The following is a 26,602-nucleotide window of genomic DNA, read 5'->3' as shown; positions in this document are numbered from 1 at the left end:
TCACCCACACCTCTGCTTTTCTGTTCCCAACCATCGTTTCCCTTCCTCCTCTGCCTCTGAGCCCTATTCCAGGTACTGAAAGGTTTCTTTTTCTACCTCCTGGTCTTCATGCATCTCTTGCTCTTTGTGTCCTGAGCCATGTCCCCTCCCTTTAAAGCTTCATCTGTCTCCCCAGCTCTGTTTTTCTCTCCTGAATGATTTGATGTACTTTACCTCAGCTGTCCTGCCTACGTCCTTGAAGGAACAGCCTGGCCCCAAGTCCTTTGCCACTGTCAACCCTCTTTGCAGTCTCCATATTGCCTTTACTCCCTTGAAGCCAGTCTCTTTCTGTATGATCCTGACCTCCACATCCATCATGCCTGGTGCTTCCACACTAACACATCGCCAGCCACTCTCTGTTCTTGTGGTACTTTTTTCTTATTGTTGGGGCACTGCTGCTTCCTCCCCAGACCTACTCCTGCTTTCTGAGCTGGGCAGATCTGAGCCCTGGCAAAGGCCAATTCTAGCCCCACTGGTGGGACAATTGGTTTTCACTACCTGCTTGACGATGGGGTGATTGAGTGGGCAGCAAGAAGCACAACTAGCCCACTCCCAAATCTTGTGTAACTTCCTGAGGTTTTTCCTCAACTGACCCAATTAGACAATGTTCACATTTGCATATGTTTTTCATATTATCCCACTTACCAGGCTTTGGTGATGATGACCACGCTGCCTGCCTGGACCAGGAAGCACCTTCCTTACTGCAGTGCAGGAGCAAGGCAGTCCCCAGAGTGGAGGACAGGAGGAGTGTGCAGAGAGAGGTCATTGCTGTAGCACTGATGGCCTTGGAGCCTGCTGGTGACATGAGCCATTGCCAGGGAGGAATCGGGAACAGGACCTGCAAGCTCCTTGGACCAGACTGGATGTGATGAATGGTCCAGCTGAGACTTTAGAGCCTCAGGTGGCCTGGTGGAGATATCCCTCTCCTGGACCAGACAGTGAAGGGAGCTTTGTCAAATCCCCCTCTTACTTGGTTTGTGGGATTGCCCATACAGAGAGCAGAGAGTGGGATCAAACCTGAGCCATTTGCCTGCACTGAAACTGGTTCCCTCTAATGTCAGAATCCCTTTGCCTAAGGAGTCCCCACAACAAAGGGCTTCATAACAGAGCAAGCAGATCCCTCTAGATTGCTATAATTTCCTCTTGTCTGAGCATGGCGTTGAGCAAACGAATCTGCTGTTGCATCCCTTACATTATCTCTCTGCCCACTGGCGTGTGGATTAGTGTTGCTGCAGCAACAGCACTTTTGTAAGATGAACCCATTCTGGGAGAGCTGCTCCAGTTTGGGTGACTCAGGGCTCTGTCATGGGCTTGAAAGTGATTTGGCATCTGCCTCCACCCCTTTGTCTTGGCATCGCACACGGTTCAGCTCTGACTTGTTTGCCAGCAAATGCTGGAAGGATGAAGGGGGCGGGCAGGGCTTGGGAGCCGGAGACTGCTTCTCTTCCTAACGAACGCAGCCTGAATAAAGTTGCTGACAAGGGTGTGTGTCCAGGAACTGGACTCTTTTATTGTTTCGTGTATCAGATATAAATGTTATGTTCAGTAATGCCTGGTCAAAGCAATGTCACTCTCAGTTTAGAAAACACAATCAAGTGATTTGCCATGGGAGAGAAGCTATTCTGCAGGGACTGTGATAATATTATTCACTCAGGAATTTACATAAATGCATATGATTTACATATGCAAATGGAGGCTTCCAGGCTGTGACTGCAATAAATACAGCAAGATTTTCAGCACTGCAAAACATTTCCTCCAAAGACAGACGCTGAAATTTGTTTGGAGACTTGCTCACTCCAAATCGGCGAGTCCTGGCAGGGTTGTAGATTTGCATACGCACCCCCGTGCAGCCGAGGCCACCTCATTTGTCAGTGCTGCTGCCCCCTCAATAACCCTTCCACCACCAGTCCTGCCTGTGAGGCATTCCCACCAGAGGGATAACCCACCATTCGGATTTGCCTTCTTATCCTGCCTCTTCCCCCAGGCTGGCACTTATGGAGGGAAACATTTCCTACCATGGAGGAGGAGGCGATGTGACACTGAATGCAGGATGGAGCATCACAGAAATGGAGGGAAGGAAAAGAGATGTCTCCACCCAGGCCGGTGAGGATGCTGGTCATTCCCTGTTGGTCAGCCAAGCCCTCTCTGCGTGCCTCTAGTTTGGGGTGTCACTTTGGAGAGGTCTTGATGGTGGCTAAACTCAATAAGTGATTAGTGCCAACTGTCTGGAAATCACCCACTGTGAGCCACCAACTTTGGCATTGAAAAGCATCTGCCCAATGTTCAGTTACTATGAGAACATCTAGTTGAACACCATGAATGAGGTTTATTACATCCACTCAGCTGTCCCATAATTTGGGTTGTGATCTAAGATGGGTGCCTGGGCTGTCCCTCTTTGGAGAGTCCTTCACTGTGCCCTGAGACCATGATTGAAGATAACAATGATTCTGCTCTTATAAAAGCTTAGGTTACCCAAAGAAGGACATGTCCTGGCCTAGGAGGAGACAGTGAGTGTCATGGTCTCGCACTGAGCTTGACTCTGCCTGTTCTGGGCAGTATAGCTGAGACTAAGGCACCCAGTTCTGTCTCTTCTGGATGAACTGGATCTTAAAGTGTTTTATGTCCGACACAACATGGGAAAGCTGAATTGAATCTTCTGGAAACCTGGTCTAGACTTAGTCCTGGTGGTTTATTGTGGTGAAAAACTAACCTCTGCCATTCTCTTTCCATGGAGAGCACAGCAGCACTCAGAGTGGAGAGGTACTGGGCTCTAGAAAGATGTGAGACTCAAACTGCCATGAGTATTGAAGAAAATATTGAACCAGCTGACACACTGGGTCTGGTCCAAAGGTCAATGTAGCCGGTGTTCTGCCTCCTTCAAGAGTAATCTCAGCTATGTAGGGAAACACCATGAGAAACAAGACAAGGGTAAAAGATGGCTTTGCCCAGTATATGCAAATTCCAGCAGTGATGAGATGTGGGATTTCCTGAGTTGAATGTTAGCTCTGGACTATCATATTTAAGTACTACTGGTGGAGTGATTCTCAGTAATTTTCTCCAAGTCACTTCTCACCCCCTGGTATATGTAGCCTCGACAGTGCTTCCTGGGAACAAGTTCCACAATCTAATTATCCACTTCTCTCAGTTCATTTTAAACCCAAGGGCCAATGATTTCACTGGGGAGCAGCAATAAGCCTTTGAACAAATTAAACAGGAGATAGTTCATGTGATAGCCCTTGGACCAGTCCAGACAGCACAAGATATGAGAAGCGTACTTTACACCCTCCAAATGAAAAAGAGATATTAGCAGCATTTGAAAGTGTTTAAGCCACTTCAGAAGTAGTTGGTACTGAAGCACAACTCCTCCTGGCATCCCAGCTGCCTGGGCTGGGTGTTCAAATGGAGGGTCCCCTCTACGCATCATGCAACTGACACTACACGGAGTAAGTAGATTGAACTGATCATGGGCTTGAATGGGAAACCCTGAGGACCCAGGAATCCTGGAGGTGCTCATGGGCTGTCAAGAAGGCAGAAATTTTGGAGCATCACCAGGGAAGGTGAGTCATGCTGAAGAGGCCCCACTGTATGATAAAATACCAACTACAAAAAGCTGGGGGAAGGAGGAGGAAATGGGGATGTCTGGAGTTATTGCATTTGTCTTCCCAAGTAACCATTATGTGTGATGAAGCCTTGTTTTCCTGGAAATGGCTAAACATTTGCCTGCCAAAGGGAAGTATGGAGTGAATTCCTTATTTTGCTTTGATTTTGCGTGCAGCTTTTGCTTTGATTATTAAACTGTCTTTATTTCAACCCATAAGTTTTTGTACTTTTACCTTTCCGATTCTCTCCCCATCCTGCTGGCAGGGAGTGAGCGGCTATGTGGTGCTTAGCTGCCTGCCTGGGTTAACCCACAACAGGTTCTTATAGCCTGAGAAATAAGTATCTTTTCCTAGGCACACTCTTGCCATCATTCGTGTTCTGTAAGATCTGTATTGTATTCACTTGTAGTTGTCTTTCTTGAAGCTGCAAATCTAAATATTGTCTCCTCATCTGAAGACATTCAGCCCTTCTAGTTCCTTGTTGCTGTTGGCTTGTGTGCTTTTCTCATTTTATATAACAGTTTTGGGAAATGGAATGATGAGATTGCAAACAGACCTCAGGAAGTAATAATAAAATAAATTATGACCGAAATAATGACATGCTGATATTTTCTGTTTTGAGAACAAATCCAGCAGCAGCTCCTAACAGATCTTCTCTATTGACTATCAACCAACATGGTCCCAAAAATCTGGGCAAGAGAGAGAGCAGCAAGGTGCAAAGCTTGTAGATGTTGTAAAATTGTACATGTTTATTACTGAGCACTGGACTACCAGCTGCAATGAACTGTTCAAAATAATGTCTGTTTCCAAGGTGGTTGTAATAGAAAATCTAACCTATATCAATATTGTGCAGATTTGAGATCTTTTACCCAATCTGCATTACTTCACAGGCATTTGCAACTAATCTGCCTTTTTATTATCCATTGATTGTCATCAACTCCTGTCTTCTGTGGTCACCTTTATGTTGGACCATCCTGAGCAACGTGTCACATTTGCAAACTTCATCACATCACTGTTCCTCCATTGCAATCGTTTTCAGTATGTTGGACGGGGTGTGTCCTTGCAAAACTCTACGGCCAACTCCTTACCAATGTAAAAAATTACCTTTTCCATATTTTTTAACAAATAATCTGATTTGGAGTCATGGGAAATATCCTTTCCTCCTGGAGTTTTTGGTGATGAATAGAGAAGAATAGATCTGAAAAATTATACCTTTTCTTACAGGTTTGATTATTGCTGAGAAATTTCTTCTTTTCAGTCATCAGGGATCTGGAATTTTTTTATGGCCAATACCAGTTATATTGAGCTTAACTGAGTTCAAAGCATCCTGGGGAACTGGGTGGAGGGATGGGGACCCTCTGTTAGGTGATATAATGTGTAAGGCCAGGCAGAACTGGGCTGTTCACTTATTACTGAAAATTTATTAGTGATACCCTGGAGCCTGATATGACTCAAGAAAGAAAGGCTAAAAACACAACCCCGAAGCAAATGTTATTTGAACATCTGCATCCTTTCCTACTGAAAAGTTTTCTAATGTAAGTCATTCCAGTACTCAGTGGAGATTTTTTACACCCAGTTGTTCATTTCTCATGGGTTACCAGCAAGCCTTGAATTCACAGTGTTCAAAACCACATCAGAAAGCTGTTATTCCAGTTTATGTATGGTTTCCACCCATGCAGGAAAAAACAACCCACACCTAATAGCCAAGGTCTCAAGGCTCAAAGTGGAACTCAAGTGTGTTCTCCACCAAAACCTAATCCATGGACAAGCCTCACCAGCTGTCACCAAGCCATGTTTCACAGTCCAGCTTTCTGGATGCTGGATTACAGGGCTGCTGGGCTGAATGGAGTAAAAGAAGCACAACTAAAACTCAGGCAGGGCTGGACACCAAAGACTCAAGACTTATAGACCATTAAGACCATGGATACTGTATTGATCATTTTGTTACGAGTGTAACTCCAATCCTTTGAGCCAGGCCTTCTGGATTGGACTAAACAAAAGTAGTTATTGCAGTGCAGGTAAGTGGATTAGCATTAGCACTAGTGGTATGGTGGGAGACACAATCACGGCAATGCATGTCTGCCTCAGCTCTGGAAACAGCTGCGCTAAATGGAGTAACATCATTTCTGAACATCTGGGAAGACTCATCTGTGTCCTCTGGGTATAAAAGGCTGATTTTCATGAACTTCAAGAACTAGACCATTTAGTGTGTAGATAATAGTGTTATCACCAGTGTGTCTCCCTATTGTCTGGCTGTTCCTAATTGTCCTTGTAGTGCCTTTGTGAAAGCTCTCATTTATCTGATCAAAGGTTGAATAACGGTTGCCCTCAAGGTATGAGACCACTGTTCATGATAAGACCATGAAGTGTGCAGACATGGCCCCAGCAGACATGGGGAGAGACTCCTTCAGGAGTTTTGGTAGAACTTAAGTCTCCAAAACTAATATCCTGGACATTGCATCACTGTTGCCTTAGTTTGAGGCAAAGGCTCCCTTTTTGTAAGGGTTTATATCAGCTCTGACTCTTTCAGCTTTCTCACTTAACCAAACAGAAGCAACAGGCCATGCCCCATGAAAGCCACAAAGGAGATCTTCGTTTCTGGAGATCTTATTTTTAGGAGATTTACAGGAAAAAATGAGCAAACTGAAATGAAAAGTGAAAATATACAGATAACCATAACTCAGTGTACTACATAAACTACTTTTCAAATAGAAATCAGATGGATTTCATTAAAAACTTATTAAAGGAGATCTGGTTGTTACCAAGGATAATGAGGCCTGAGCACATGCAATGCAATAATCAGAATTTAAAAAGACAATTGAAAATCTTTTGCAACAATGAAAACAAAAGAAGAACATAACTATTGAAAGCATCAGCAATCATGGGAAGCACATATCAGGAAATCAGGTGAAAAACAGATCAGTGATGAGGGAATTGCACAGCTGAGGCATGGGATATCTGTGCTATTGGGTGAAACCTGGGCTGGAGGCTGAAACGGTAACTCCTACAAGAAAATAAATAATTTTGGGGGTTTGCAGATAAGTCTAGACCCAGCTGTACTGTACATGCAGTTGATGGGAGCCATCTGAAGGACTGCAGACATTTCAACTGAGATCATTCTCCTAGTTGGCCACCATAGCCCAAGGAGCAAACTAGGGACTCATCTCACTTTAGACCTCTGCAAGCAAAACCCATGCTGCAAATGTGCCATTGAGGCAACTAGCTAAGATGAAACTACCTGTGCTGCAGATATGTCCAGTGGGAAGAGAGGAACAAGGAGTAAGGAATTAAGTGGTACTTGCTAGGACTTCACTGGAGCTGTGAAAAGCCCATGTGACAGTTTTCGAGGATCACTGCAAGTTTCTTAATTATAAATCTTCACAATTGCTAGAAAGTAACTGCAGGAAAACTGGATGACATAGAAATGGGATCAGAATAAAAAAAAAATCAAGTTTGTCAGCTAACACTAACCTCTTCTGTTTTAAACTCAGAGGGTCTATTTGCTGAAAAGGTAGAGGAAGATCTCCAGTGTCTGAGCCAATGCAATGCTAGAGTGGTTCAGGAAAAGTGTTTCTCATTCAAAAATGAAAGGTGCAAGTACTGGGAAAGGTGCCAGTTAGACTTGATTATATTTGTAAGATTAATTAAAGCCAGACAGGTTCAGAGAATTGTGAAAAAGACAAATTAGCAAATCAGCAAATCAGGAACCTATCTTCAGAAAAGGAATTAGAAAGAATTTGGCTCCTTTATCAGAGAAAATTTACTTATCAAAGCAGAGTTCTTTCACGTTTTCAACGATGGAAAAAAAACTACACTAACAGTCCTGGTGATCAACATTTTTATTGTTGCAGGGTAAATACTCCATTTTTCAAGCCTGTGCAGTAGAAGCCCTTTCAGCCAAGGATGGCTCACAGTTTCTTTCTCAGGTGCTGGTGGAGGTTTTCTTGACTAACCTGCATCAGCAGTAGCCTATCTGTCTACTAAATATTCTGGCTGGGTGGTCTGGAAACAGGTATCCTCTAGGTAGGGTAATGTGTTAGACAAGGGAGATGAGATATATTTGTAAAGGGCCGCTGTCTTACCCAGTGGTTTGCAAATACCTTCTGTTTTGGGCTTAGTTTGGAATTTTTAAGGAGTCTTGGCTACATTCCTGGTCAGAGTAAATAGTAAGAAACACTGCTCCTGGACTGGAAGAGGTGGGGAACTCTCAAGATATGCCTAGTCCTGGACTTTCTTTCCAGGTATTATCATAGGAAAAGCTGTAAATTCACATGCAGTCAATGCACAGACCGTGTTAAAAAAGCACTAAATGTTAATCATAACACAAAATTTCCCAGCCTGTGCCCCATGGTTTGTCCCGAGATGTGGTTTTCACCATGTCACAGTCCTGATATAGTCTTTACCCTGAAAATTCCACTAAACAACCTTTAATATCACCTGATACACCCCTATGTAAGAAGCTTTTCATTACATTCAGTATTGCTACAATATTACCTCCAAACTTGAGTAATATTAAAACACTTCCATTTGTAGACACAAAAGGAACCTCACATCAGGTCAGCAAAAATAAGATTACATCTCCCAACAGAAGACTAAAATTAAACTTTGAGTAACTTAAGGAACATGAGCTATAACTGTCTATATATGGGATACGTAAATTATACAGTCAAGTTCCTCACAAATCCTTCCCATTTCAGATCCTTTAGGAAAAATCACTGATTGATCCACTGAATGGTATTGGGAACTGAAGAAGAATGAAACTATGGATATATGCAGGAGCTGGTGAACATCGGATTTGTCTCATCCCAACAACAGCCGGTGGAAAATAGGTGTCTACTCTGCAGTCATTGGGTGGCTCCATCTACCAGCAGAGGAAAGAGACCAGGTGATTTATTCCTTTCCAAGATCAGACCTAAGACAGACTTTCTGGAGGTCTACCTTATAGAGAGGTAGCGTCTTTCCATCAGCAGCAGACATTGCCTTAGTGATTTGCATACAGTAGGATCCTACCTTTCTGGGAGAGAAATCCCATCGCAGTTCCTTGTCACAGATTGTTATTTTGAGAAGCACCTTATAAACTTTTAGAGCTATGCCAGATTGGGCATAATTTCCGCTACAATCTCCATTTAGAGCCATTGCCTTTAGGAAACAGAAAGTAAGAGTGTGCTTAAATAAAGAAGGAGTTCCAGCCTACTGGATTTTTATTTCCAGGTTTGACTGTATCTCCTGAGACATGATCCTATCCATATGGACACAAATAAAATCCATGAATTCGTCTTCAAAAAGCCTTTGGTATAAGCTTCATAATGTTGTAAAAATGATAATAGCTACTAAGAGATATTTCTTGGATGCACAAAGGCCTTGACTTTCATCAAGGACTTTGGGTGTGGCCACATTGCTGAATGGCTGGACTCTGAATCCAGAATTCTTTCTATTTTAATGCTTAAAAATGTTCCATATTTGATATACTGTCACATATTAAAACCAGCCAAACACCATTCAGTGGGAAGACAGTAACTAGCAGCTGCTAAGACTCCTGCTAGATGTGCCTAGGATGTTTCAGTCAGGCCTGGCAAAAATTTCAAAACAGGTTCAACTTGAGCCAAATTGCCATAGATACCACTTTGGCTCAACACAAGTCATGCAAATTGGATCTACAAGGCTAAGAGAGTGTTAGCAGTGACACATACCTAAACAAATATCATTGCTAATCCAACTGACTCTGATTTTTATATGTTGAACATACATTGATTAAGGCAGCTTGGTTCTCATGATGCAAGAGGGGTACTGCACTCTTCTTCACATTGAGATTTCTGTTGGCATATGGACCAACATCTTCTGTGTCTGAACAGTAGATGAGGTGTGTTTCTAGATGGCTGGCCTATCTGCTGGTGAGCCTTAGAAACTGAGATTTGTAGCACACATCAGATGAAGACATTTTTCAGTTGAATACATGACAGAGATAATTGAAAGTGCTGGGCGTTGTATCAGCGTATTTTTATAAACAGCACAATTCTTTAATTTTTATTGTTTCATATTTAAGGTTTGCTTTTTAGTGCTTTAAAACTGGCTACTTGAGTATTTTCCTGCCTTTCCATACAAAATCCAGCCACTAGTTTAAGTTGAACTGTTTGACTTGGCAGTAGAAAGGCCTGATGAGCATCACTGAAACCCTATCATCACCAATGTCAGGTGGAAGATAACCTTCTACCTCCTGAATACCAGCACTGGTGAGTATGTGGGCAGTGTTCACTGGGCCTCCAGGACAGCAGTGGAAATCAAGTGACCCTAGAGTGTCAGCTAAAAATGAAAGTGTAATTTAAAAGTCAGAAGTGATGTAGTGACCTTAGAGTCATGTCCTCTGAGGGTTCAAACTGCCCAGGTCTGTACTGTGCCTACAGGGAGGGAAGAAGGGCTGAAGGCTTTCTTGAATCTCTCCTTGGCTCACACCTCAGTAAAGCAGTGACTACAGTGCAGGAGCTGGAGAGCAACAGAGCCAAGATAGATGCAGTGAGAAAGCATTAGCTAAAGACCTGTCATGACCTAGTTGGAGTGGCAATGACTCATATCTGGGCACGGAAGATGTGTAACATTAGCAGGGGTGACATGAGTGACCATCAGGTTTCTCCTTGGCACATGTTTGTTGGGCCATACGTTGCCATTGTAAGCCTTGGGCTATCACATGGATGAGAGTTACTTAGTTGTGTTCAGGGCCCTAATGAAGGTCCCACTGCCCGTTAGACATACACTGGGGATGGAGTAATCCAGGACCTGCCTAACACTCTGCATCTTTTGTAGCAGTGCTATTGGCCTCAGCAAAGGGTGTATCACAGTCACAGAAATGATGGCTGAGAGGATTCCTGAGGATCTCTAGTCCAATCACCTATTCAGAGTCGGACACTCCTCAGCACCAGACCAGGATGGTTAGGGCTTCATGCAGTTGAGTCCTGCAAATGTCCAAGGAGGGAGTCTCCTCACCTCCACAGGCATCTGGCTCAGGGCCACACCACCGTTCTGAGCGAGGAGATTCTCCTCATGCAAGCATAAACCTCTGAAGTCCCAGCTTGTGGCAATTACCCTTTGCTATATTGTCTGTCACTGCACAGAAAAGATTGGCTCCATCATATTTGTAAGATCCCTCCGAGAAGCCACAGGCTGCTATTGAATACCCCTCAGTCTCCTCTTGGCCAGACTAAATGAGCATAGATCCCACCACCTTTCCTGGTAAGCCATGTGTCCCGGATCCTTACCATGTTGGAAGCCTCCACTGGCCACTCTCCAGTTTCTCTACATCCTTTTTGAGCTGGGAGAGGGAGGGGGACACTTCTCAAGACAGTATTACAGGTGCTCCAAATGCCAAGCAGAGGATGACAGCTCCCCTGACTTTCCTGCCCACACTCCTCCTCCCAATGGGGCCCAGCAAGCAGTTCATTTTTTTTGAGATGAGCACAGCTGTGGACTTATATTCCCACTGGTAACCAGCATCACCATTTCCCCACCTGCATACACACAACTGTGTCAGTGGAGTGTGAAGTGTCTACCTGTCCACATCAAGGTGAGTGTTGACATATATCTGGGGAAGCAAGTTAGCGTGTAGAACAGCTGCCATGAGAATTCACCTGTTGATGGCCTCCAGCATCCCCAACACTCCACAGCCAGCCCTGAGCTAAGAGTAGCGGGTGGCCAGAAGTCCCCCCTGAGTTTCCAGTGCTCTTCCATGGGATCCCTTAGGCAGATGCTTAATTTTGTCAAATGCTACTTTTAATGAAGGATTCAAATGAAAAGCAATTGGTTTGCAATTAAACTGCCTCTTAAAAGCTCTTTGTGACTACTTAAATTTACTTCTGAATTTAGTTACAAGAATGGTAACTAAGTCTTTATCTGTGAGTCAGAGCCTTTCTCCCTGTGTTCACCTGGCTCCAGGCTTTTGTTGGCTCTGCAGGACAGAGCAGATCCCTGGGGCTGGGACACTCCAGGAGGCATGAGTGGTTAATTTTCAAGGGAATGAGATTTCCTGATATTTAGGGAAATGCTTACATTTCTTATTGCTCTTTACTGTTGTGTTCTAGTAGCATTTTGAAGCTGTTACTGAACTTAGGACTCCTCTGTACTGCACTCTGCCATGTACGGGAGAGAGAAAACCGACAAGAGATGCTACCTGGCCATGCTAACACTCTGCCAAGATGTGGGCTATGTTGTGGTTCACAAGGCTGTACGTCCTTAGAAGCTCTCCTTTGGCAATGTTTAGGGCTGCCCGTGTATGTTTACTGTACAAAACAGATGATGAATCTGAATTCCAGCTTAAAAAGCTCTAGCTTTCATGGCATGGACTAACCATCCCATTTGGCAGGGTGATGACATGGATTCCCATGGGCCATGCCTGGCTGCAGAAAGTGCTGAAGAAAACCTTTAAAAACCACAAGACCCTGAATGCTTGTGGCCATTCCGTTATTGACAGATGTTTTCATGAGTGGCCACATCTCACCCCAAGCATCTCTCCTCGTTACCTCTGGCCTCACTGCAATCCCCAGCTACAGCTCTGGCAGACAAGCTTTGACACATCTAGGGGCAGCAGTCTGCGGCATTACCCACCACCCGCCGGCGGGTGTTAACACCCCTCCAGCAGCGTCAGCAGAAGGTGATGTGTGGTTTATGCATCAACTCTTCCAGTTCAGAACTTCACGAGCCAGCACAGGCTGCTGGTGAAGGTGCTTTGGCTTTGTGTGCCAGACCAGGAGCCAGAGCAGCATCTCTGGGCTTGCATGGCAAGTGCCATCAGCTCTGTCACTGACAAACTCCGTCATTATCTTACTCATTTTTCCTCAGAACTGGCTGCATTTTAAGCTGTAAGAAGATTATACACGTGGTCTTTTCAGCAGCTGGATTTGCATCAGGAAATCCAGTCTTGTAGTCTGGTGCTGCACTGCCATTTTGTTCCTTTTGAATAAAGCTTTAAGGGCCACATGCTTATAACAAAACACAGGCTACAGGACAAAAATGTTTTGAACCTTCAGAGAATGAAAAAACCAAGACTGCCAAAAGAATGAAGCTTCCCATTCATTCCAGCAAGGTGAGACACTGAAAGCCAAAGAAGACAAGTTACATGTCACCTCAGACTGCATCTACATGCAAATATTTTTCACATACAGGTTTTTCCTAATGAGGAAACTACTTTGAGACCAGTGAGAACATGTTTTTAAGTTTCTATCTGCCTCTTCCTAGGGGCCCAAGGCCACTGGGATGCTCAGCCAGCTGCCAAAGCCTCCAGCCTCCCCTGAAAACATTTCTGAGGGATAGAAATAAAATTTAATTATATATGAAGGGCAAACCCATTCTTCCAGTTGCCAAGTCATCTGCTTAGAGGCCAACAAATGCTCGATGGGAAAACGCACTTGGTGAGAGTCACAGTTATGGGCAGTGACCTATTAATACTATGTCTTCAGGAACAATGAGAGGAGTGGGGCTGAATATTTACTCCCTGTTTACACCAATGTCTCAAAATCTGGCTCCTTTCTTCAGGCTAGTGACACACCAGAAGTTTTCAAGACTCCTTGGTGAAGGATGCTCATGGAAGAGGAGAGCATCTGGTGTTTCTTCTCAGTGCATGGGTGGAGTTGTATCTCGGTCTTCTTCCTCCTCTGCACATGTATTAGCATCCTGGGAGCGGTTTCTAGTTGTTTCCTGGGCCACAATATCTTTGTTGGCCTGCACTGACACAGCTCTGGCCATGGGCTAGATTTTCTTCTAAATTCTCTCAGGCCATTACCAGAAAGCTCTGGGCTCATTCATCAGTTTGTCTGTACACTGCACTGACCAGTCTTTCATACCTTGATCCCCTCCCAACCCCAATGACTGAGACAGGTTCTGTTATCAATACTGTCATTAGGGTATTTGGGATTAAAAAAATGACTGCAGGTGTGATTGATGTCACCACCATCCCTTCTGCTGGCACCTGAAAAAGCTGTTGGCATGACCCATGACTGCTGCCTGCAGGGCTGGGGTGCCAGACACGGCCCTGCTGCCCACTTTTCTTCCATCCATGCCATCCCTGAAGGGTCAGGAAGAGCAGTAGTCCTGGGTGTCCATGGCCTCACCACCTCTCTTCATCTCTTCCTTCTCTGCCTCTCTTTTAGCAGTAGCAACCCAGGCAGCATAAGTGTTGGACACATATCTGAGGAAGCTTTTGTTGGCTTCAGCTCCTCTTGTCAGCGCTCTCACAGGCAGCATTTAGATGACCTTTTCCCATCTGTGTCCCGTTTGTTCCCTTTCACTGCTGTAATAGGATGGAAGCATGTAAAGAAGTGTTGGAGCTTGGCAAAATACCACCCCTGCTCACTGAAGGTTACATCTACAAATCTGCACAACCCCTGGACCTTGCTCAGGCATTGCCCAGGAAAATGTTAGCTGGTCGAGGACAGGATGATGTCAGGGAGTTGCTAGCAATCAAACAGGCTGGATTGCAAACCTCCCTCTTGGCTTTGCAGTCTAGTGGGTCCACTGTCCCACTGCCACCAGTGAGCCTGGACACTGCAGATCTGTATTTGCACCACAAAGTCCTTCCCTTTGCATGCCATCTGTCCAGACCATTCCCCATGCCAAGAGCTGATGGCTTGAGCCTCACTGCCTTGGATATAATGTTTCATCACCAAGGCCAAGGGCAGGAACAACCTCCAACACGATGGCATGCAAGCTGGAGGGTTGCTGTTGAGTTATCCTCTCTCTAGATAATATAACCAGAGGGGCAGCATCCTTCCTGGCACCTCAACAAAAATACAACTCAGTGCAAACCCTCAGCAGCTTCATCTTTTTGCTTTTATCCCTTCTACTGCACTGTCAATGGTGTCCTGCTTGTCGGCATTGTCTGACTGCACTGTGGAGCAGCAGGATTATTCCAGCCACAATAATCCATTCCAGATTATTCTTAAGACCATTTATGAGGTGCTGAGACCCCGTTCTCATTGCGCTTCTTTTCCTTGTGCACATTCAAACACTTCCTTCCCACTATAGGAATAAACATTTTTCCTATTTATGCCCCAAAGCAGAAATGATTGTTTTGATTTTGCTGCCAAAATGTTCCCTATACAGTAGAAAAATACACAGAAAGGTTGTACCAGTAGGATCAGGCACTATCTGTCAGCAACCTTGGGGTCCTACAAGATGAACAGTCTTCCTGAAGGTCTCATATCTAGCAGAGATGGGTTTAGCTGAGGATAAGCAAGCGCTGATGATCTCCAGTCCAGCCTGGCCTGGAGGGGTGCAGGAGCCCAGGCAGGGGACTGGGCTGATGCTTTGCCCCATCTTTGCTTCCCTCCCCTTGTTTTGGGGTGTGTTGAACCCTGCAAGTAGGACTCATCCTCCAAAGTCTGCTGTACGCCTGCCTAAAGATCAGAGGATCAGGAAGACGACTGGAAAAGGATGCTTTTTTTAAAAGTATGTATTACATCACGCTAGAGCACACCGTACATAAGATCTCAGCTCCACAGAGCAGATACTCAAAGCCTTTAGTGGGACTGAAGGAGATATTTAATTTGGTGTGCTGTGGGAAGTATTGTCTCTGCCTGAGCAGCTGGGGAGCCTGGCCCAGATATTTCTGCCCTTCTGCTCCCTCAGCCTGCAAGAAACCTCTAAAATCCTATGCCGTTTTTGATAGCCCCTCAGCACTGCGTGGGGCATCTCATCACACCCCTTCAGTGCAGCGGAGATGGTCTGGCACCTTGCTATTGCCAGAATCTCAAAAAAATATGCAAGATGTGGATTAATTGAATGAAATTCTGCAGATAGATGGTTCACCTCCCTCCTTTCCCATGGATGCTGCTTACCATGTCCCTGGTGTTTCTGTCTTACATGTCCTCTGTATTGTTCATTTTTGGGTGAACTTGTAGGGATTTTGGGGAAGGCAAGGACATGGGGCAGACACCTGTCTGCAGCGTCTTCTCCTGGAAACAGGGAGAGACATTTTGTTCACGGGGACATTTTTGCTTAACAGGGAAGAAAAAGACCTTTTCGTCAAGATTTCCGTTCCTCGCTCTAAGAGTTGAAATCCTCCTTGATTTTAGTGTTAAATCCCCATTTACATCAAAGCCTGAGGCAGGTCAGGAGCTGGTGAGACCCTGGGAGAGCTGATGTCACAGCAAGGTACCATTGCCTCATGCAGTTTCTTGTCTTTAGATCCAGCCACGCAATTTTGACCTGTTCCACAACCCACCGAGCACCCCCATCCAGACATGCCAGTCCCCAAATGAAGGAGAAAAAGGATGTAAGGCATCAAAGTGATGCTGTCTATATTTCAGTAGGCTCCCCTGCCCCAGGCTTAGGTCCTGAAGTTAGGCAGCCACACTCAGGGTGAGGAAATAATTTAATTCTTCAGGAAAACATGCTGTGATTTAGCCATTTCATGAACCGGCGTAGCTTTTAAATGTTTCCTGAGCATGGACTTCTCATTGTATTCTCAGTCTTTCTCTACTGGAACTGCACATTTTCATTCTCGAAGTCCACAGTAATAAGCTGATTATTAAAAAAATTTGTCTTTTCCTTCTGATTTCTAAATATTCCCAGACATGACAGTCCATTTCCAAGTTCACTCCCACCTACTTCTTGCCATCTCCATGTTGGCACTGAAAGGATCTAATTCAGTAATTAAAAAAAAAAAGACTTTTCTGAAAATGCGAAAATAACCCAAGAATCTTGGTAGCACCAAATTCCAACATCTCCCTCTTTGCCCTACAGATCATTAGGCTTACAGCCCCTACCTGGTGCATACAGAAACTTAACGAGATATATCCCAGTAAGAAATCCTACACGATAAAGAGAGAAATTAACTGAAATATTCTGTTATGCAACTCACTGTCTGCTCTATTTAAATGACCTGAAATATTTTATTCTGCATTTTATGTTCTAAAGTGCTTCCAATTACATTTTGTTAATATATTTATTTATATACTGTTATATTTATTTTTAAAATAAGTAACTCAGGTTACTTATCAGTCACATTATAAGATATAACCAATTATTTTTTTAAATTATTTTTATTGTGGTGCAAGAAAATAAGTGACATTTCCATAATTAAAAAGAACAAAATCCATCTTTGAGGAATTTTACTGATGAATATTTTCTCAGGTGCCATTTGCGTTCTCAGCTTATTTGCCAGACTAAATTCACATGACAGAATACAACAAAAGAAGAGAAAGAAGTCCAAAAACTGCAGCAGCTAAAAAGAAAATAGAATTCAATTTTTTTTAAAGGATTGATCAGTTTAATGGCAAGGAAGGAAATACCTGCTACACAGTTATTCAACAGACAAAATTCCTATTGCACAAGAAAATAAATCCGCATCCTTTTACATCTAAAACAAATGCCTATTGATACAGTGACGAAAATGGAGAAATTAAGAGTGGTGGGAAAGACTCCATTTGCGCAAAGGGAAACCTAGACATTGCCCTTTAAAAATAACCCCCAAACTTTTCATTAATTACCAGTCAAATCTGAAGAAATTATGCTTAGAATCAAACATGCAATCGTGGCCAGCTCAGCAGGGCGAAGGGTGAAAAGGAACACGCATACACACGAATCCCATAGCTAATAATTAATTAATTCATTAATCAATCATAGAAAGAGGGAAGCGGGGGGAAGAAATCTTACCACCAAATTGGGTAACCAGCTAAGACCTTTGTGCCATTGAAGAGAAAAGATAAAATTAGTCCAAGCAGGTGGTAATCCATTAGTCCAGGCTTGGTGCAAGGGGAAAATCTCAGCGAAGTTTTCAGAAAAACATTAAGTGTGAAAATGAAGAATCCCCCTCCTTCCAGGAAAAAAAAAAAAAAAAGAAAGAAGAGTTAAACAAAGTCCCTTGTAGTACGGATGACTTTCTGGCTTGTCAGAAACACACCTCTCCAAGCCTTTTCCCTGTAGATCATCCAAAAGCGTCTATTAAAAAGTGCAGGGCTTGGGGATGTCAGCAGGCAGCCAATCAGACCGCATGGCCCAAGGTAAGGGATGAGTCTCAGCTCAGGGCTGTCAATCATGCTCTCCTCCCCCTCCACCCCACAACTTTGTTCCTAGCCCTCGCTTCCACAGACAAACCCTCTTTGCAAGAGACTTTACTGGGGTGGTGAGATTTTTGGTGTTTTTTTTTTTTTTTTCCAAATTTTTTATTTTCTTTCTTTTTTGTAATTTAACTTAGAAACCCAGGATGCGCAGACCCTGCTTCTGGCTTTGCATGCCAAGACTTTGCAAGGTAAGGATGAAGGGTGACTGTGATTGTGCTTAAACTCATGGTGGGGGTGAGATAGACAACTTATTCTTTAGATGGAGAGGGAGGTGAACATTAACCCTTGCAGGAGGCAGAGCTAATGGGAGCACTCAAAGAGGCAGAATAACCCTCTGAAAGTGTTGATGTGAGCCATGTGAGCAAAACTGTTTATAAATTTTAAATGAAATGTTCACTGCCCAGGTTTTTCAAAGCGTGTGGGTGGGATGGATGGAGGGGGGAAGCAGTTCCATCCTGGTTTTCTATTGAGAAAAGAATGTCATGGCATGGCAGGAGTGGAGCAGGCAGATGGGAAGATGTCCCATTAATGAATTTCTTGTGAAGTGCATCTCTGGATGCAGAAAGATGAAAATATTATCCAAAAAATCACACAAGTAAAAGAAATCACAAGCATTATCTCTTCTCTAAAGTAGTCGCATGTTGCAAATAGAGTCAACAAAGATTTTCCTTGAAAAACCTTGTTATTGCATAAAGATGCTCTTTTTACAGGACCTATTGTGTCAGAGTAGCAGATCTAGGAGATGACTCAAGAAAATAGGACAAAGAAATGGGAGAAGTCAAAAAAGGTGCTTTTGCTCATAAAGCATCCTCAGCAATCACAGCTCTATTGCCTGCAGTGAAGCTGCCCAGTTTATAACCACCTGGTACTTTAGGAGTAGCCAGCAAATAAATTTATTGCAGAGCAATGGATATAGCAGAGGTCCAAGGTCCTGTCTTGGGCAGCTCAATGCATCTCATGGTTTTGAAAGATATAGACCTTCTCCTGATATTAAGGCTCAGGGTGCAAATGCATTCCTTGTTGCTATTTAATTATGGGGATGCACCTGCCTCATGCCTCTATCTGTCTTTATTCCCAGTTCTTATAGATTTCAGTGTATTTGGACACTGAGTCAGTGTAGAGCTGTTCTCGTGAGTGGTGATTGGTTTCCTGGCCATCATGCATCCAAGGGAGGACATCCACCAGCTGTTTGCTCTGCGTGTTACCTCTTCATCAGTCCCTGCATTTGTTGCAAGGACTATGAGGCCAAGCTTCTCCTGGTTTAGTTCAACAGGTTTTCCAGCTCTCTATGACCCATCGTAGACGTTAAACACGGCTTGGTCCTCCGTGGGTTTTCAAATCCCAAATGGTATATTGGGTGACGTCTATCCTGGCAAACCTCTTACCTGGTGCCCAGCTGTGTTTTATTGAATGTAATCACTTGGGTTTAAGAAAGCAATGATTTTCAATGAGCATTTGGAGACACACGGATTTAATCTGTTCCAGTAAATTAAACACTGCCTGGGAATCTTCCCCAGATCTTGAACTGTATTGTCCATTTTTTAGCTATGAAGCATGGACCTTGGCATGTGCCTGACATGACCAACTTGCACAGCCCTGAAGAAATTTTAGTCACGATTTGGGGTTAGTGTGGAACAGGAACTATTCCAAATAGACCCTTGAGATGTGGCCCACCTTTTCTGAAAGTTAAGTGAGTTTAGGGGGATGGATGAAGGTGGTCCTGTGTCCTTGCCTCTCTGATCTCAGTCCCAGGGAACGGTCACAGGCACTTTTAACTCACTTGTTAAAGTAAGCCATGGAATATGTGAATTGCCACTAAAGAGCCTATAAGCATATCTAGCAAAAGCAGACCTTAAATTGCTACACAGGTTTGCTGGTGGTGGATGTTTTGGAGGCCTACAAACAGAATAAGGATTAAATGCACTGAGTGAGAGAATTTCTGTCATTAAAATGTCAAACAAAGAGACAACAAAAGGAGAGACTGAAGTGAGATATCTCAGGTGACAATGCAGGTGACTGACATCCTATGGGAAAGGATGAAAAATCCCCAACACTGTAGAAATCCAATTGGGAAAAGCTTTTAAAATCTGAATTGAATGATTGGTTGGAGACCATCATCAAGGTCTTGGTGGCTGGGACGTTCCTGTCCATCAGACATTGGGGAACAATACAGAGTACTCTTTATCCGTTTCTTGATGCTAGGATTTATAAATCAAGCCAATAACAAGGTACAAAGTGTTGCTTCTGCAGACAACCAAGTAGGGAAAAGTGACCTAAGACCCAAACCCCAGAGACTTTATTTGCTGTTGTGCACTGGGAAGAGATCTCTGTGTCGCCTCAGGGAGTGGTGCCTTACAAAAGCAGTGGAGATGCACCCACCCACAGCCCAGTAACTGCCCAGCATCATATTGATGTGGCCACAGACAGGTTTTGAAAGATAGACGGTGTGTTGGCAAAGATTTGATTGCAAGTAGACTGAAGTCAAGGGAAAGCTCTCTATAGACTCTGACAGGTATCTGATGAAGTTTCATGGATTGCCTGTCCTCCCACACCTTTTGACTTGTCCCATCCATTGCTTTTGTTGTGTGCTCTGAACATCGTGGACTGTTTGTCCCAGCATCATGAGGAATTCATGTTGTTCTACCTTTTGGGATGAGGCTGTGATTCGAGTGTATCCACAGTTGCTTTCGCTTGGAGATCCTGTGAGATCCTGCGAGTAGAAGGTCCTTGCTGTCTCTAACCCTGTTCACATGTGACTCATAGTGACTCTTGGCTCCAAGTTTCTCTGAATGAAATGAGTAGAAAAATGAGTAGAAAAACAATGACAGGTTTCAGTTGTGTCTTTGGTTGTATCAGCCTAGATCCCTGAAGCCTTAAAATGGCAGGCATGTCTCACCAAGGAGTATGACTTGTCTCACAGGGATGAAGACTACGTTGTCTGTGAAATGAACAGACTTACTTTCAGTCTTCTCTGCTGTGAAATGAAAATCTGATGCGTACATGCTAAAATTATCCTGGGGACATGTCATGCTAGCCTGAACAAATATTTATAAGTTCTACAGCAAACATTATTTTTAAATGTAATTTCTAAGAGCAAATGACAGTTATCCAAAAGAGTGCAATTTCAAAATTTCACTCATAGGTACCTCCTTGTCCTGCTGACTGACAGTTTTATTTACTGAGGGTCTTTTCAATCACATTGGTCTGCCTAGTTTGGCAATATTGACTCTTATAGACCAGTTTCAATATGCCCAGAAATGAAAAAAATTGAGGAAGCTAGAGGTTTGGCTGCTCAAGAAAAGTCCTATGGCCTTTACGATGTCAGTATAAAGGTCCTTCTGTATTGTGCTAACATTGTGGTACTGCAAACTCACCCACTGTAGGTGCCAAAGAATCCAAAGGGAACCTTTGGTTTATTCTAACAACACTCCAGCAAAGGAATATTGTAGTCACATTGAAAACATGACTCTCCTTCCCCTCGGTGCTCTAACTTTTGTCCCTTTTCCTTCTTTCAGCTTTTCTTCCTTTCTCAGTCAGAATCGATCAGCAGGAAGAAACCAAGTGTCTGGGGAAGGTGATGGGATCATGGAGTCTCCTAGATTTGTTCTCAGCATGCATTTCAACATACCGAGCCACTGATGAGTGCGAGACACCGGGAACTCAAATTCTTCCTGGTGCAGTTCAGCTGCCTTTGGTGGAATTACCCCACAGTCAGTGTGACGTGAAGAGGATGACTCAAACCACACAGCAAAGGGAAAGAGATGGATGACCTGGGGTTGCTGATGACAGAAGAGGTTTAGACACCTGATTCAGTGTGTTGGGGAAGGCAAGGAATGTACAAGACCTGTGATCCATGGTGCTGCGCTAAGCAGTTGCATCAGAGTGCTTGATTTGCAGATCAACTCCTGTTCAGTGGTGGAGGGTGGCTTAGCTGGGTGCTAGACATTGAATTGCACATTTGGACACTTCTAGGCATGTCCAGAAACAGTAACTGAGAAGGTGAGACCCTGGGGACCATGGTCCTTTAGGGGGTTTCAAGTCTTAGAAGCAGCTGAGTTTGTTGTTTTGAAGACCTAAATTTTGGTCGTAGTATCTAAAGTGGAGGTAAAATAGCAAATTGGTTCTTTGATGGCTCTGGCCATCAGTCCTAAAGTAAATCATTGTTGAAAAATATGTAAAGAGCTGAAGAAATCCTTTCCCAGAGCACGAAGGAGACATCTGAGTCCCTTCCATCTTAAACTACTCAAATCCTATGTGTTTCTGAGAGCCGTGTTTGCTGCTAACTTGTGACTGGTAACATTAACATTTCTCTCTAAACTTACCTGTTCCTCAGTTTTCTTGGCCAAATCTCCTCTCTCCTAGATCCTTATGTTCTCTCTGGCTCTAATAGACTATCCTTCTCTGCTGTTTCTGGTTCTTCATATCTCAGTTCATGTTAGCTGGGCACACCAAGGCAGTCACTACCTGGAAACACCAATCCTGTATTAACACCTGAGCAGAGTGATTTAAAGAAGGGCCTCAATGGATATTACATCACTTCTGATCTTCTTTGGACAAGAACATCTTTGTATATTTCCATGTATCGTCTCGATGTGCTCCATCACAAATGATCTGGGAGGTATGCTCCAGCCCGTTGACATTGCACGGACCGACCTAGCACACCCCTCACTCCTGTTGGGTGCCTCATCTCCATGTTTACTCCAGCAAAGCTTTAGTGCTGTCTCCAAGTAAGCTCGTGGTTTATGCGGGGTAGCAGGAAGGCTGCCTTTCAAGTTTTCCTGCCTGTTCTGTCCAGTGAAGCACTGCCTGCAGGTAACGTGTAAAGCTGTTAGGTGCCTACGGGAGACGTAGCCACAGGGGAAAAGTATCCACTGTTTTATGGGAAAATGGATCTCCACCTGCTCAGGTGAGCACCATGATGTTGCTTCTGCTTCATTTTTTTTTTGGAAATTCCCCTTTGCTGAAGACATAGATATAAAGCAGAGGAACGTTAGGCTTTAGCTGAAGGTCTGGTGGCTGTTGAGAGGATGGTAGTAGAAAGCTCTGAGTTTGGCAAAACCCTTTAACATTGTTTTTAGTGTTTTAGGAATAACTTTATGGCTTATTTTTTCTGTGAATAGCCTTACCCCACTCCATTTTTTTCCAAACTATTCTAAGCTCATGATACAGAAATCCTGCACTTAGGATATTTTTTGTCTTCCAGCGATGGTAGAAGCTCTTTTGAACCAAACTTTAGCTGCAATATCACAGAAAGTCTTGTGGTTAAGGGTCTAGGACTTCTGTGGGGTTTTTTTTGTTTGTTTAGAAACAAAAGATTGCATTTTTAAAACACTGGTGGAGTAACCTGCTGTAGTACCTGTTGTCATATTTAAACTCAAGAAACTTGGTCTGCGTTCTCAACTTTGCCAGTGACTCCTCATATGATTTTGATGGCCCAGGTTCCTTATCTGTCCCTGTATTTATTGCTTGTAAAACTTGGGAAATAATTGCTTCTATGGGTATCTTGTTATTTCCTTCGGGACGGAACTGTCTCACCCTCTGTTTGTGCAGACCTGAGCTAGAATATCAAGGGACAGCTGTGAATCACACACAATAATAAAAATAATCTTTATTATTAACAGTACCACTCTTACTGAACGTATGAGCAGAACTGGAATCCCAGTCCTTGTATATGAAGGGCAGAAGGAATCATAAATTTTGCTCCCTGTGGTTTAGTTTTTCTCCTCCTTTTTATTCACATATATCTTGTTCTGTGGCCAGGGGATTATAGGAAATATGTGAAGTGGAAATGCTGGCTGCTGGTTCCTCCACCATTTCCAGTAAGACAGAAATCTTCTAAGGACACTTCGTCTCAGTGCCTGGATGCCACTGAAGTGGAGCTGTTGCAGATTTTGAATAAAAACATCTTTCTTTCACTGTCACCTACTTAAATTCCTTTAGCACCTCACAGTTCAAACTCTGGTTAGATTTTCAGATCTTCCCTCTATCTTGCCATGGAGATGTTCAGAAAAAAAATCACTCGATGAAGCCCTAAGACGCATGTTTTTTTAGAGATTATGACAACTTGGAGCACAGAGAGCTAGCTATGAAACCCCTGTCAAACTCCAGTAAGTACAAGGACACAAATGTTATGTTTGACGGGCACAGTTTTGCCTGAAATAGTGTTGGCCACACTGCATCATGTAGGGACACTGCTTCAGCAATGGACTTAGAAGGAGGCAGTAGTTGTGATGAAGCTTTAAAGTCTTCTCTGTTAACCTTCTCTTCTTCTATCCAAGTCATCCCTACTCCAAGTCATCTCTACTCTCTTTTGAAGTAATGGGAGATCCAAGTCTGATAGAGCAGGACACCTGTCCCAGGAGCCATCAGTTTTTAGGAGGAAAATTATTTCCAGACAACTTTTAGGGTTCTGCTCAGTCTTCACCTAAGCTGTTTGGGCAGGTTAATGCCCAGTGGAAAAGGTCTCAGAAGGATTTCTTGCACATTGTTGTGATGTTTTCATCAATGTGAAGCAATAGCTCAGGATACAGGAGAGGTATGGCTAGGATGGTTGAGTATGTGTAGACCCCTGACTGCCAACATATGTGTACGTGGTCTACACGTAGGTGTGTGTGAGCAAGTGTAGATGGTTGAGGGTGGATGAGCATGCGTAGATCAGTGGTCACAGGTTTATAAGGCCTAGCTGGTGGGGAAGCAGCCTCAAGTCAAGTCCCAGAGGTTGCTGGGGAACAGGTCCATTATAAAAAGCACTGTGAGGCTGGTGCACATTGTGTCTCTGAAATTGTATAGTGAAGGGCAGTTTTGTGCCTTATGTGTTTGAGGGAAGCCTCGCTCTACAGGAGAGGCTGGGCTGCCTTTCACAACTGCAGTAAATCTGACTAATTGGACTAGCTGAGCATATGAAGAAACTATGCCGCAGGTCTTGGGCTTGTTTGAAGACAGCTCAGTCTACCTTGACATCTGGAGGAATGCATCCCGGGGACGGGGGGAAGGGATGGAGAGCAAAGGGAACAGAGTCATTCCTCTCCCTTCCTTCCGTCCTCAGGACTCTAGCCTAGCAACACCCTGGAGGCTGGAGAATACATGGTAAAAAATGAGACCAGATATTTTTTGCTGCAGGCTGTGACTTTCCACGATGTTTTGGCTGGAAATCATGGGGCCCTCTGATGTAGGCAAGTGCTTGTGCTGTTGGAGCAAAAGGAACCGCATGCATTTTCATTAATGTTGCAGATCTCCTGGGCTGTTCGGTCAGCCATGCTGTAGCATAAAGGTAGGCACCGCCACTGGAACACTGCTAGGGCTGGAGACCTTCTCCTTGCTGCGACTCTGCCACCTGTCCAGGCTGCAGTCCCCATCTATAATGTCCCCATCTACTCACACCCCAGTCCTGAGCACACCAGAGGGAAAGTGTCATAGTCCAGCAGAGCCGACACAACACAGGAGCAGGTATAAGCAATATTTTTTGCTTATTTAACATGGCTCCAAGGAACTGCAGCGCCCATGTTAATGGTACTTCCAAAGGTAGGGACTGATGACACAGATCTCAGTCTTTCTTGCATCCTGGGTTATCACTTGCATTCACAGGGTGGGTATGAGATCTATGCTGGATCTGGTATTGCTGTGCATGGCCGTGACTGTCCAAGGGCACGATGCTCCACAGGTCCCCAGCAGCCCTTGCTGTGCCCAAACACTTGATGCAAGAGCAGCTCTGCTCAGACTTGGCCTGGTTCAGCTATGTGTGGGCACGGCAGAGCAGGGATGCCAGTTCTGGATTGCCCTATGCCCCTTGTGAGACAGCTCAGCCTGAAAGATCAGAGAATCACAATTTTTGCTTAATCGCTATGAGGATGTTGGGTTGAATTGTAAGAAGATAAAATACTGGGGAGGGACCAGGTGAGGGTGATGGGACAAATGACCTGATGGGAAGCTGGGCTGGGCTTTGCTGAGCTGGGGCTGGGATTGTGCTTTGTTGAATAGAGGCTGGTCTGGGGCTGAGTTTGAACTGGGCTTTGCTGGGCTGGGTCTGAGCTTTGCTGGTCCAGGGGATGAGAAAAGGCGAGGGCAGCTGGCTGGAGGCAGGCAGGAGGTCTGGAGCGGTGCCTGCAGAGCAGCCTGGTGGGGATTCAATCCGGGAAGTTTTAATGACACAACAACAACAACAACAAAAGAGGAAAGGGGGGAAAGGAAAAAAAGGCTCCTGCAGGGCTGGTTGCCACGGAGACCCCAAGGAAGTTTGAACCAGTCCTGCTCTTTTCACAGCCGCCTTTGAGCCAAGGAGGGAATTATGGCTGGCGATAAAAGGAGACATGTGGCCCTTTGCTCACAGGGACCGGCCTCTGCAGTTACGAGTCTTTGGCTCATTTTCCCCCTTGTCCCCTCCTGCAATTATGCATTCAGATCTCAGGAAAAAAAGGAAAAAAAGAAAAAAAATAATCTAGGACAAGTTGTGCACCTTTCGCTCTGGGGACCCATCCCTGCAGGGCAGACCTCTACCTCTTTCAGCCCATTATTCCCCCCTTTGCAATGCGCCGCCCCCATTTCCTCTGTAGTTATGAAATTTTTACGTGTTCAGAGCTGATAAACAGCTCGTGCCGTCTGTCGTCACATCAGCCCCTGCAATGAAACAGCCTCCACGAGGAAGGGGGGACACTGAAGACCTTTTCGAAGGGAGCTGGAGACAGTCCTCTTGCTTGCCACAGCTCTTGGGTTTTCGGGAGGGATCTGGCTGACCAAATGCCAGAAATTAAAGTGAAAGGGATAAATTCAGCTCTGTTCTGCCTCCTCCTATTTTTTTCAGTGACAGTTGCATAATTCAAGCCCTGAAGTTGTGTTTTAGTGCTCAGGTTATGCTCTTGGGTCTTCCTCATCGTGGAGTTAGAGCTGGATACTTGCATTTCCAGTCCATGGTGTAATATGCTG

The 26,602-nt window shown here is 44.3% G+C and overlaps 1 protein-coding gene across 1 annotated transcript in view; it reads right to left on the bottom strand.

Annotated features, from left to right (window-relative positions):
* The window catches only part of WNT3 (Wnt family member 3), a 48,799-nt gene extending 31,443 nt beyond the window's left edge, over positions 1–17,356 (bottom strand). The window contains exon 1 of the mRNA XM_068418695.1: positions 17,277–17,356. Coding sequence (XP_068274796.1) covers positions 17,277–17,356 — 80 coding nt within the window. The remainder of the gene's footprint in view (positions 1–17,276) is intronic.
* Positions 17,357–26,602: the final 9,246 nt, after the last annotated feature.

This window comes from Nyctibius grandis, chromosome 26, assembly GCF_013368605.1.
Source record: "Nyctibius grandis isolate bNycGra1 chromosome 26, bNycGra1.pri, whole genome shotgun sequence".
NCBI classification, from domain to species: domain Eukaryota; kingdom Metazoa; phylum Chordata; class Aves; order Nyctibiiformes; family Nyctibiidae; genus Nyctibius; species Nyctibius grandis.
This window is presented reverse-complemented; position numbering and strand designations above follow the sequence as displayed.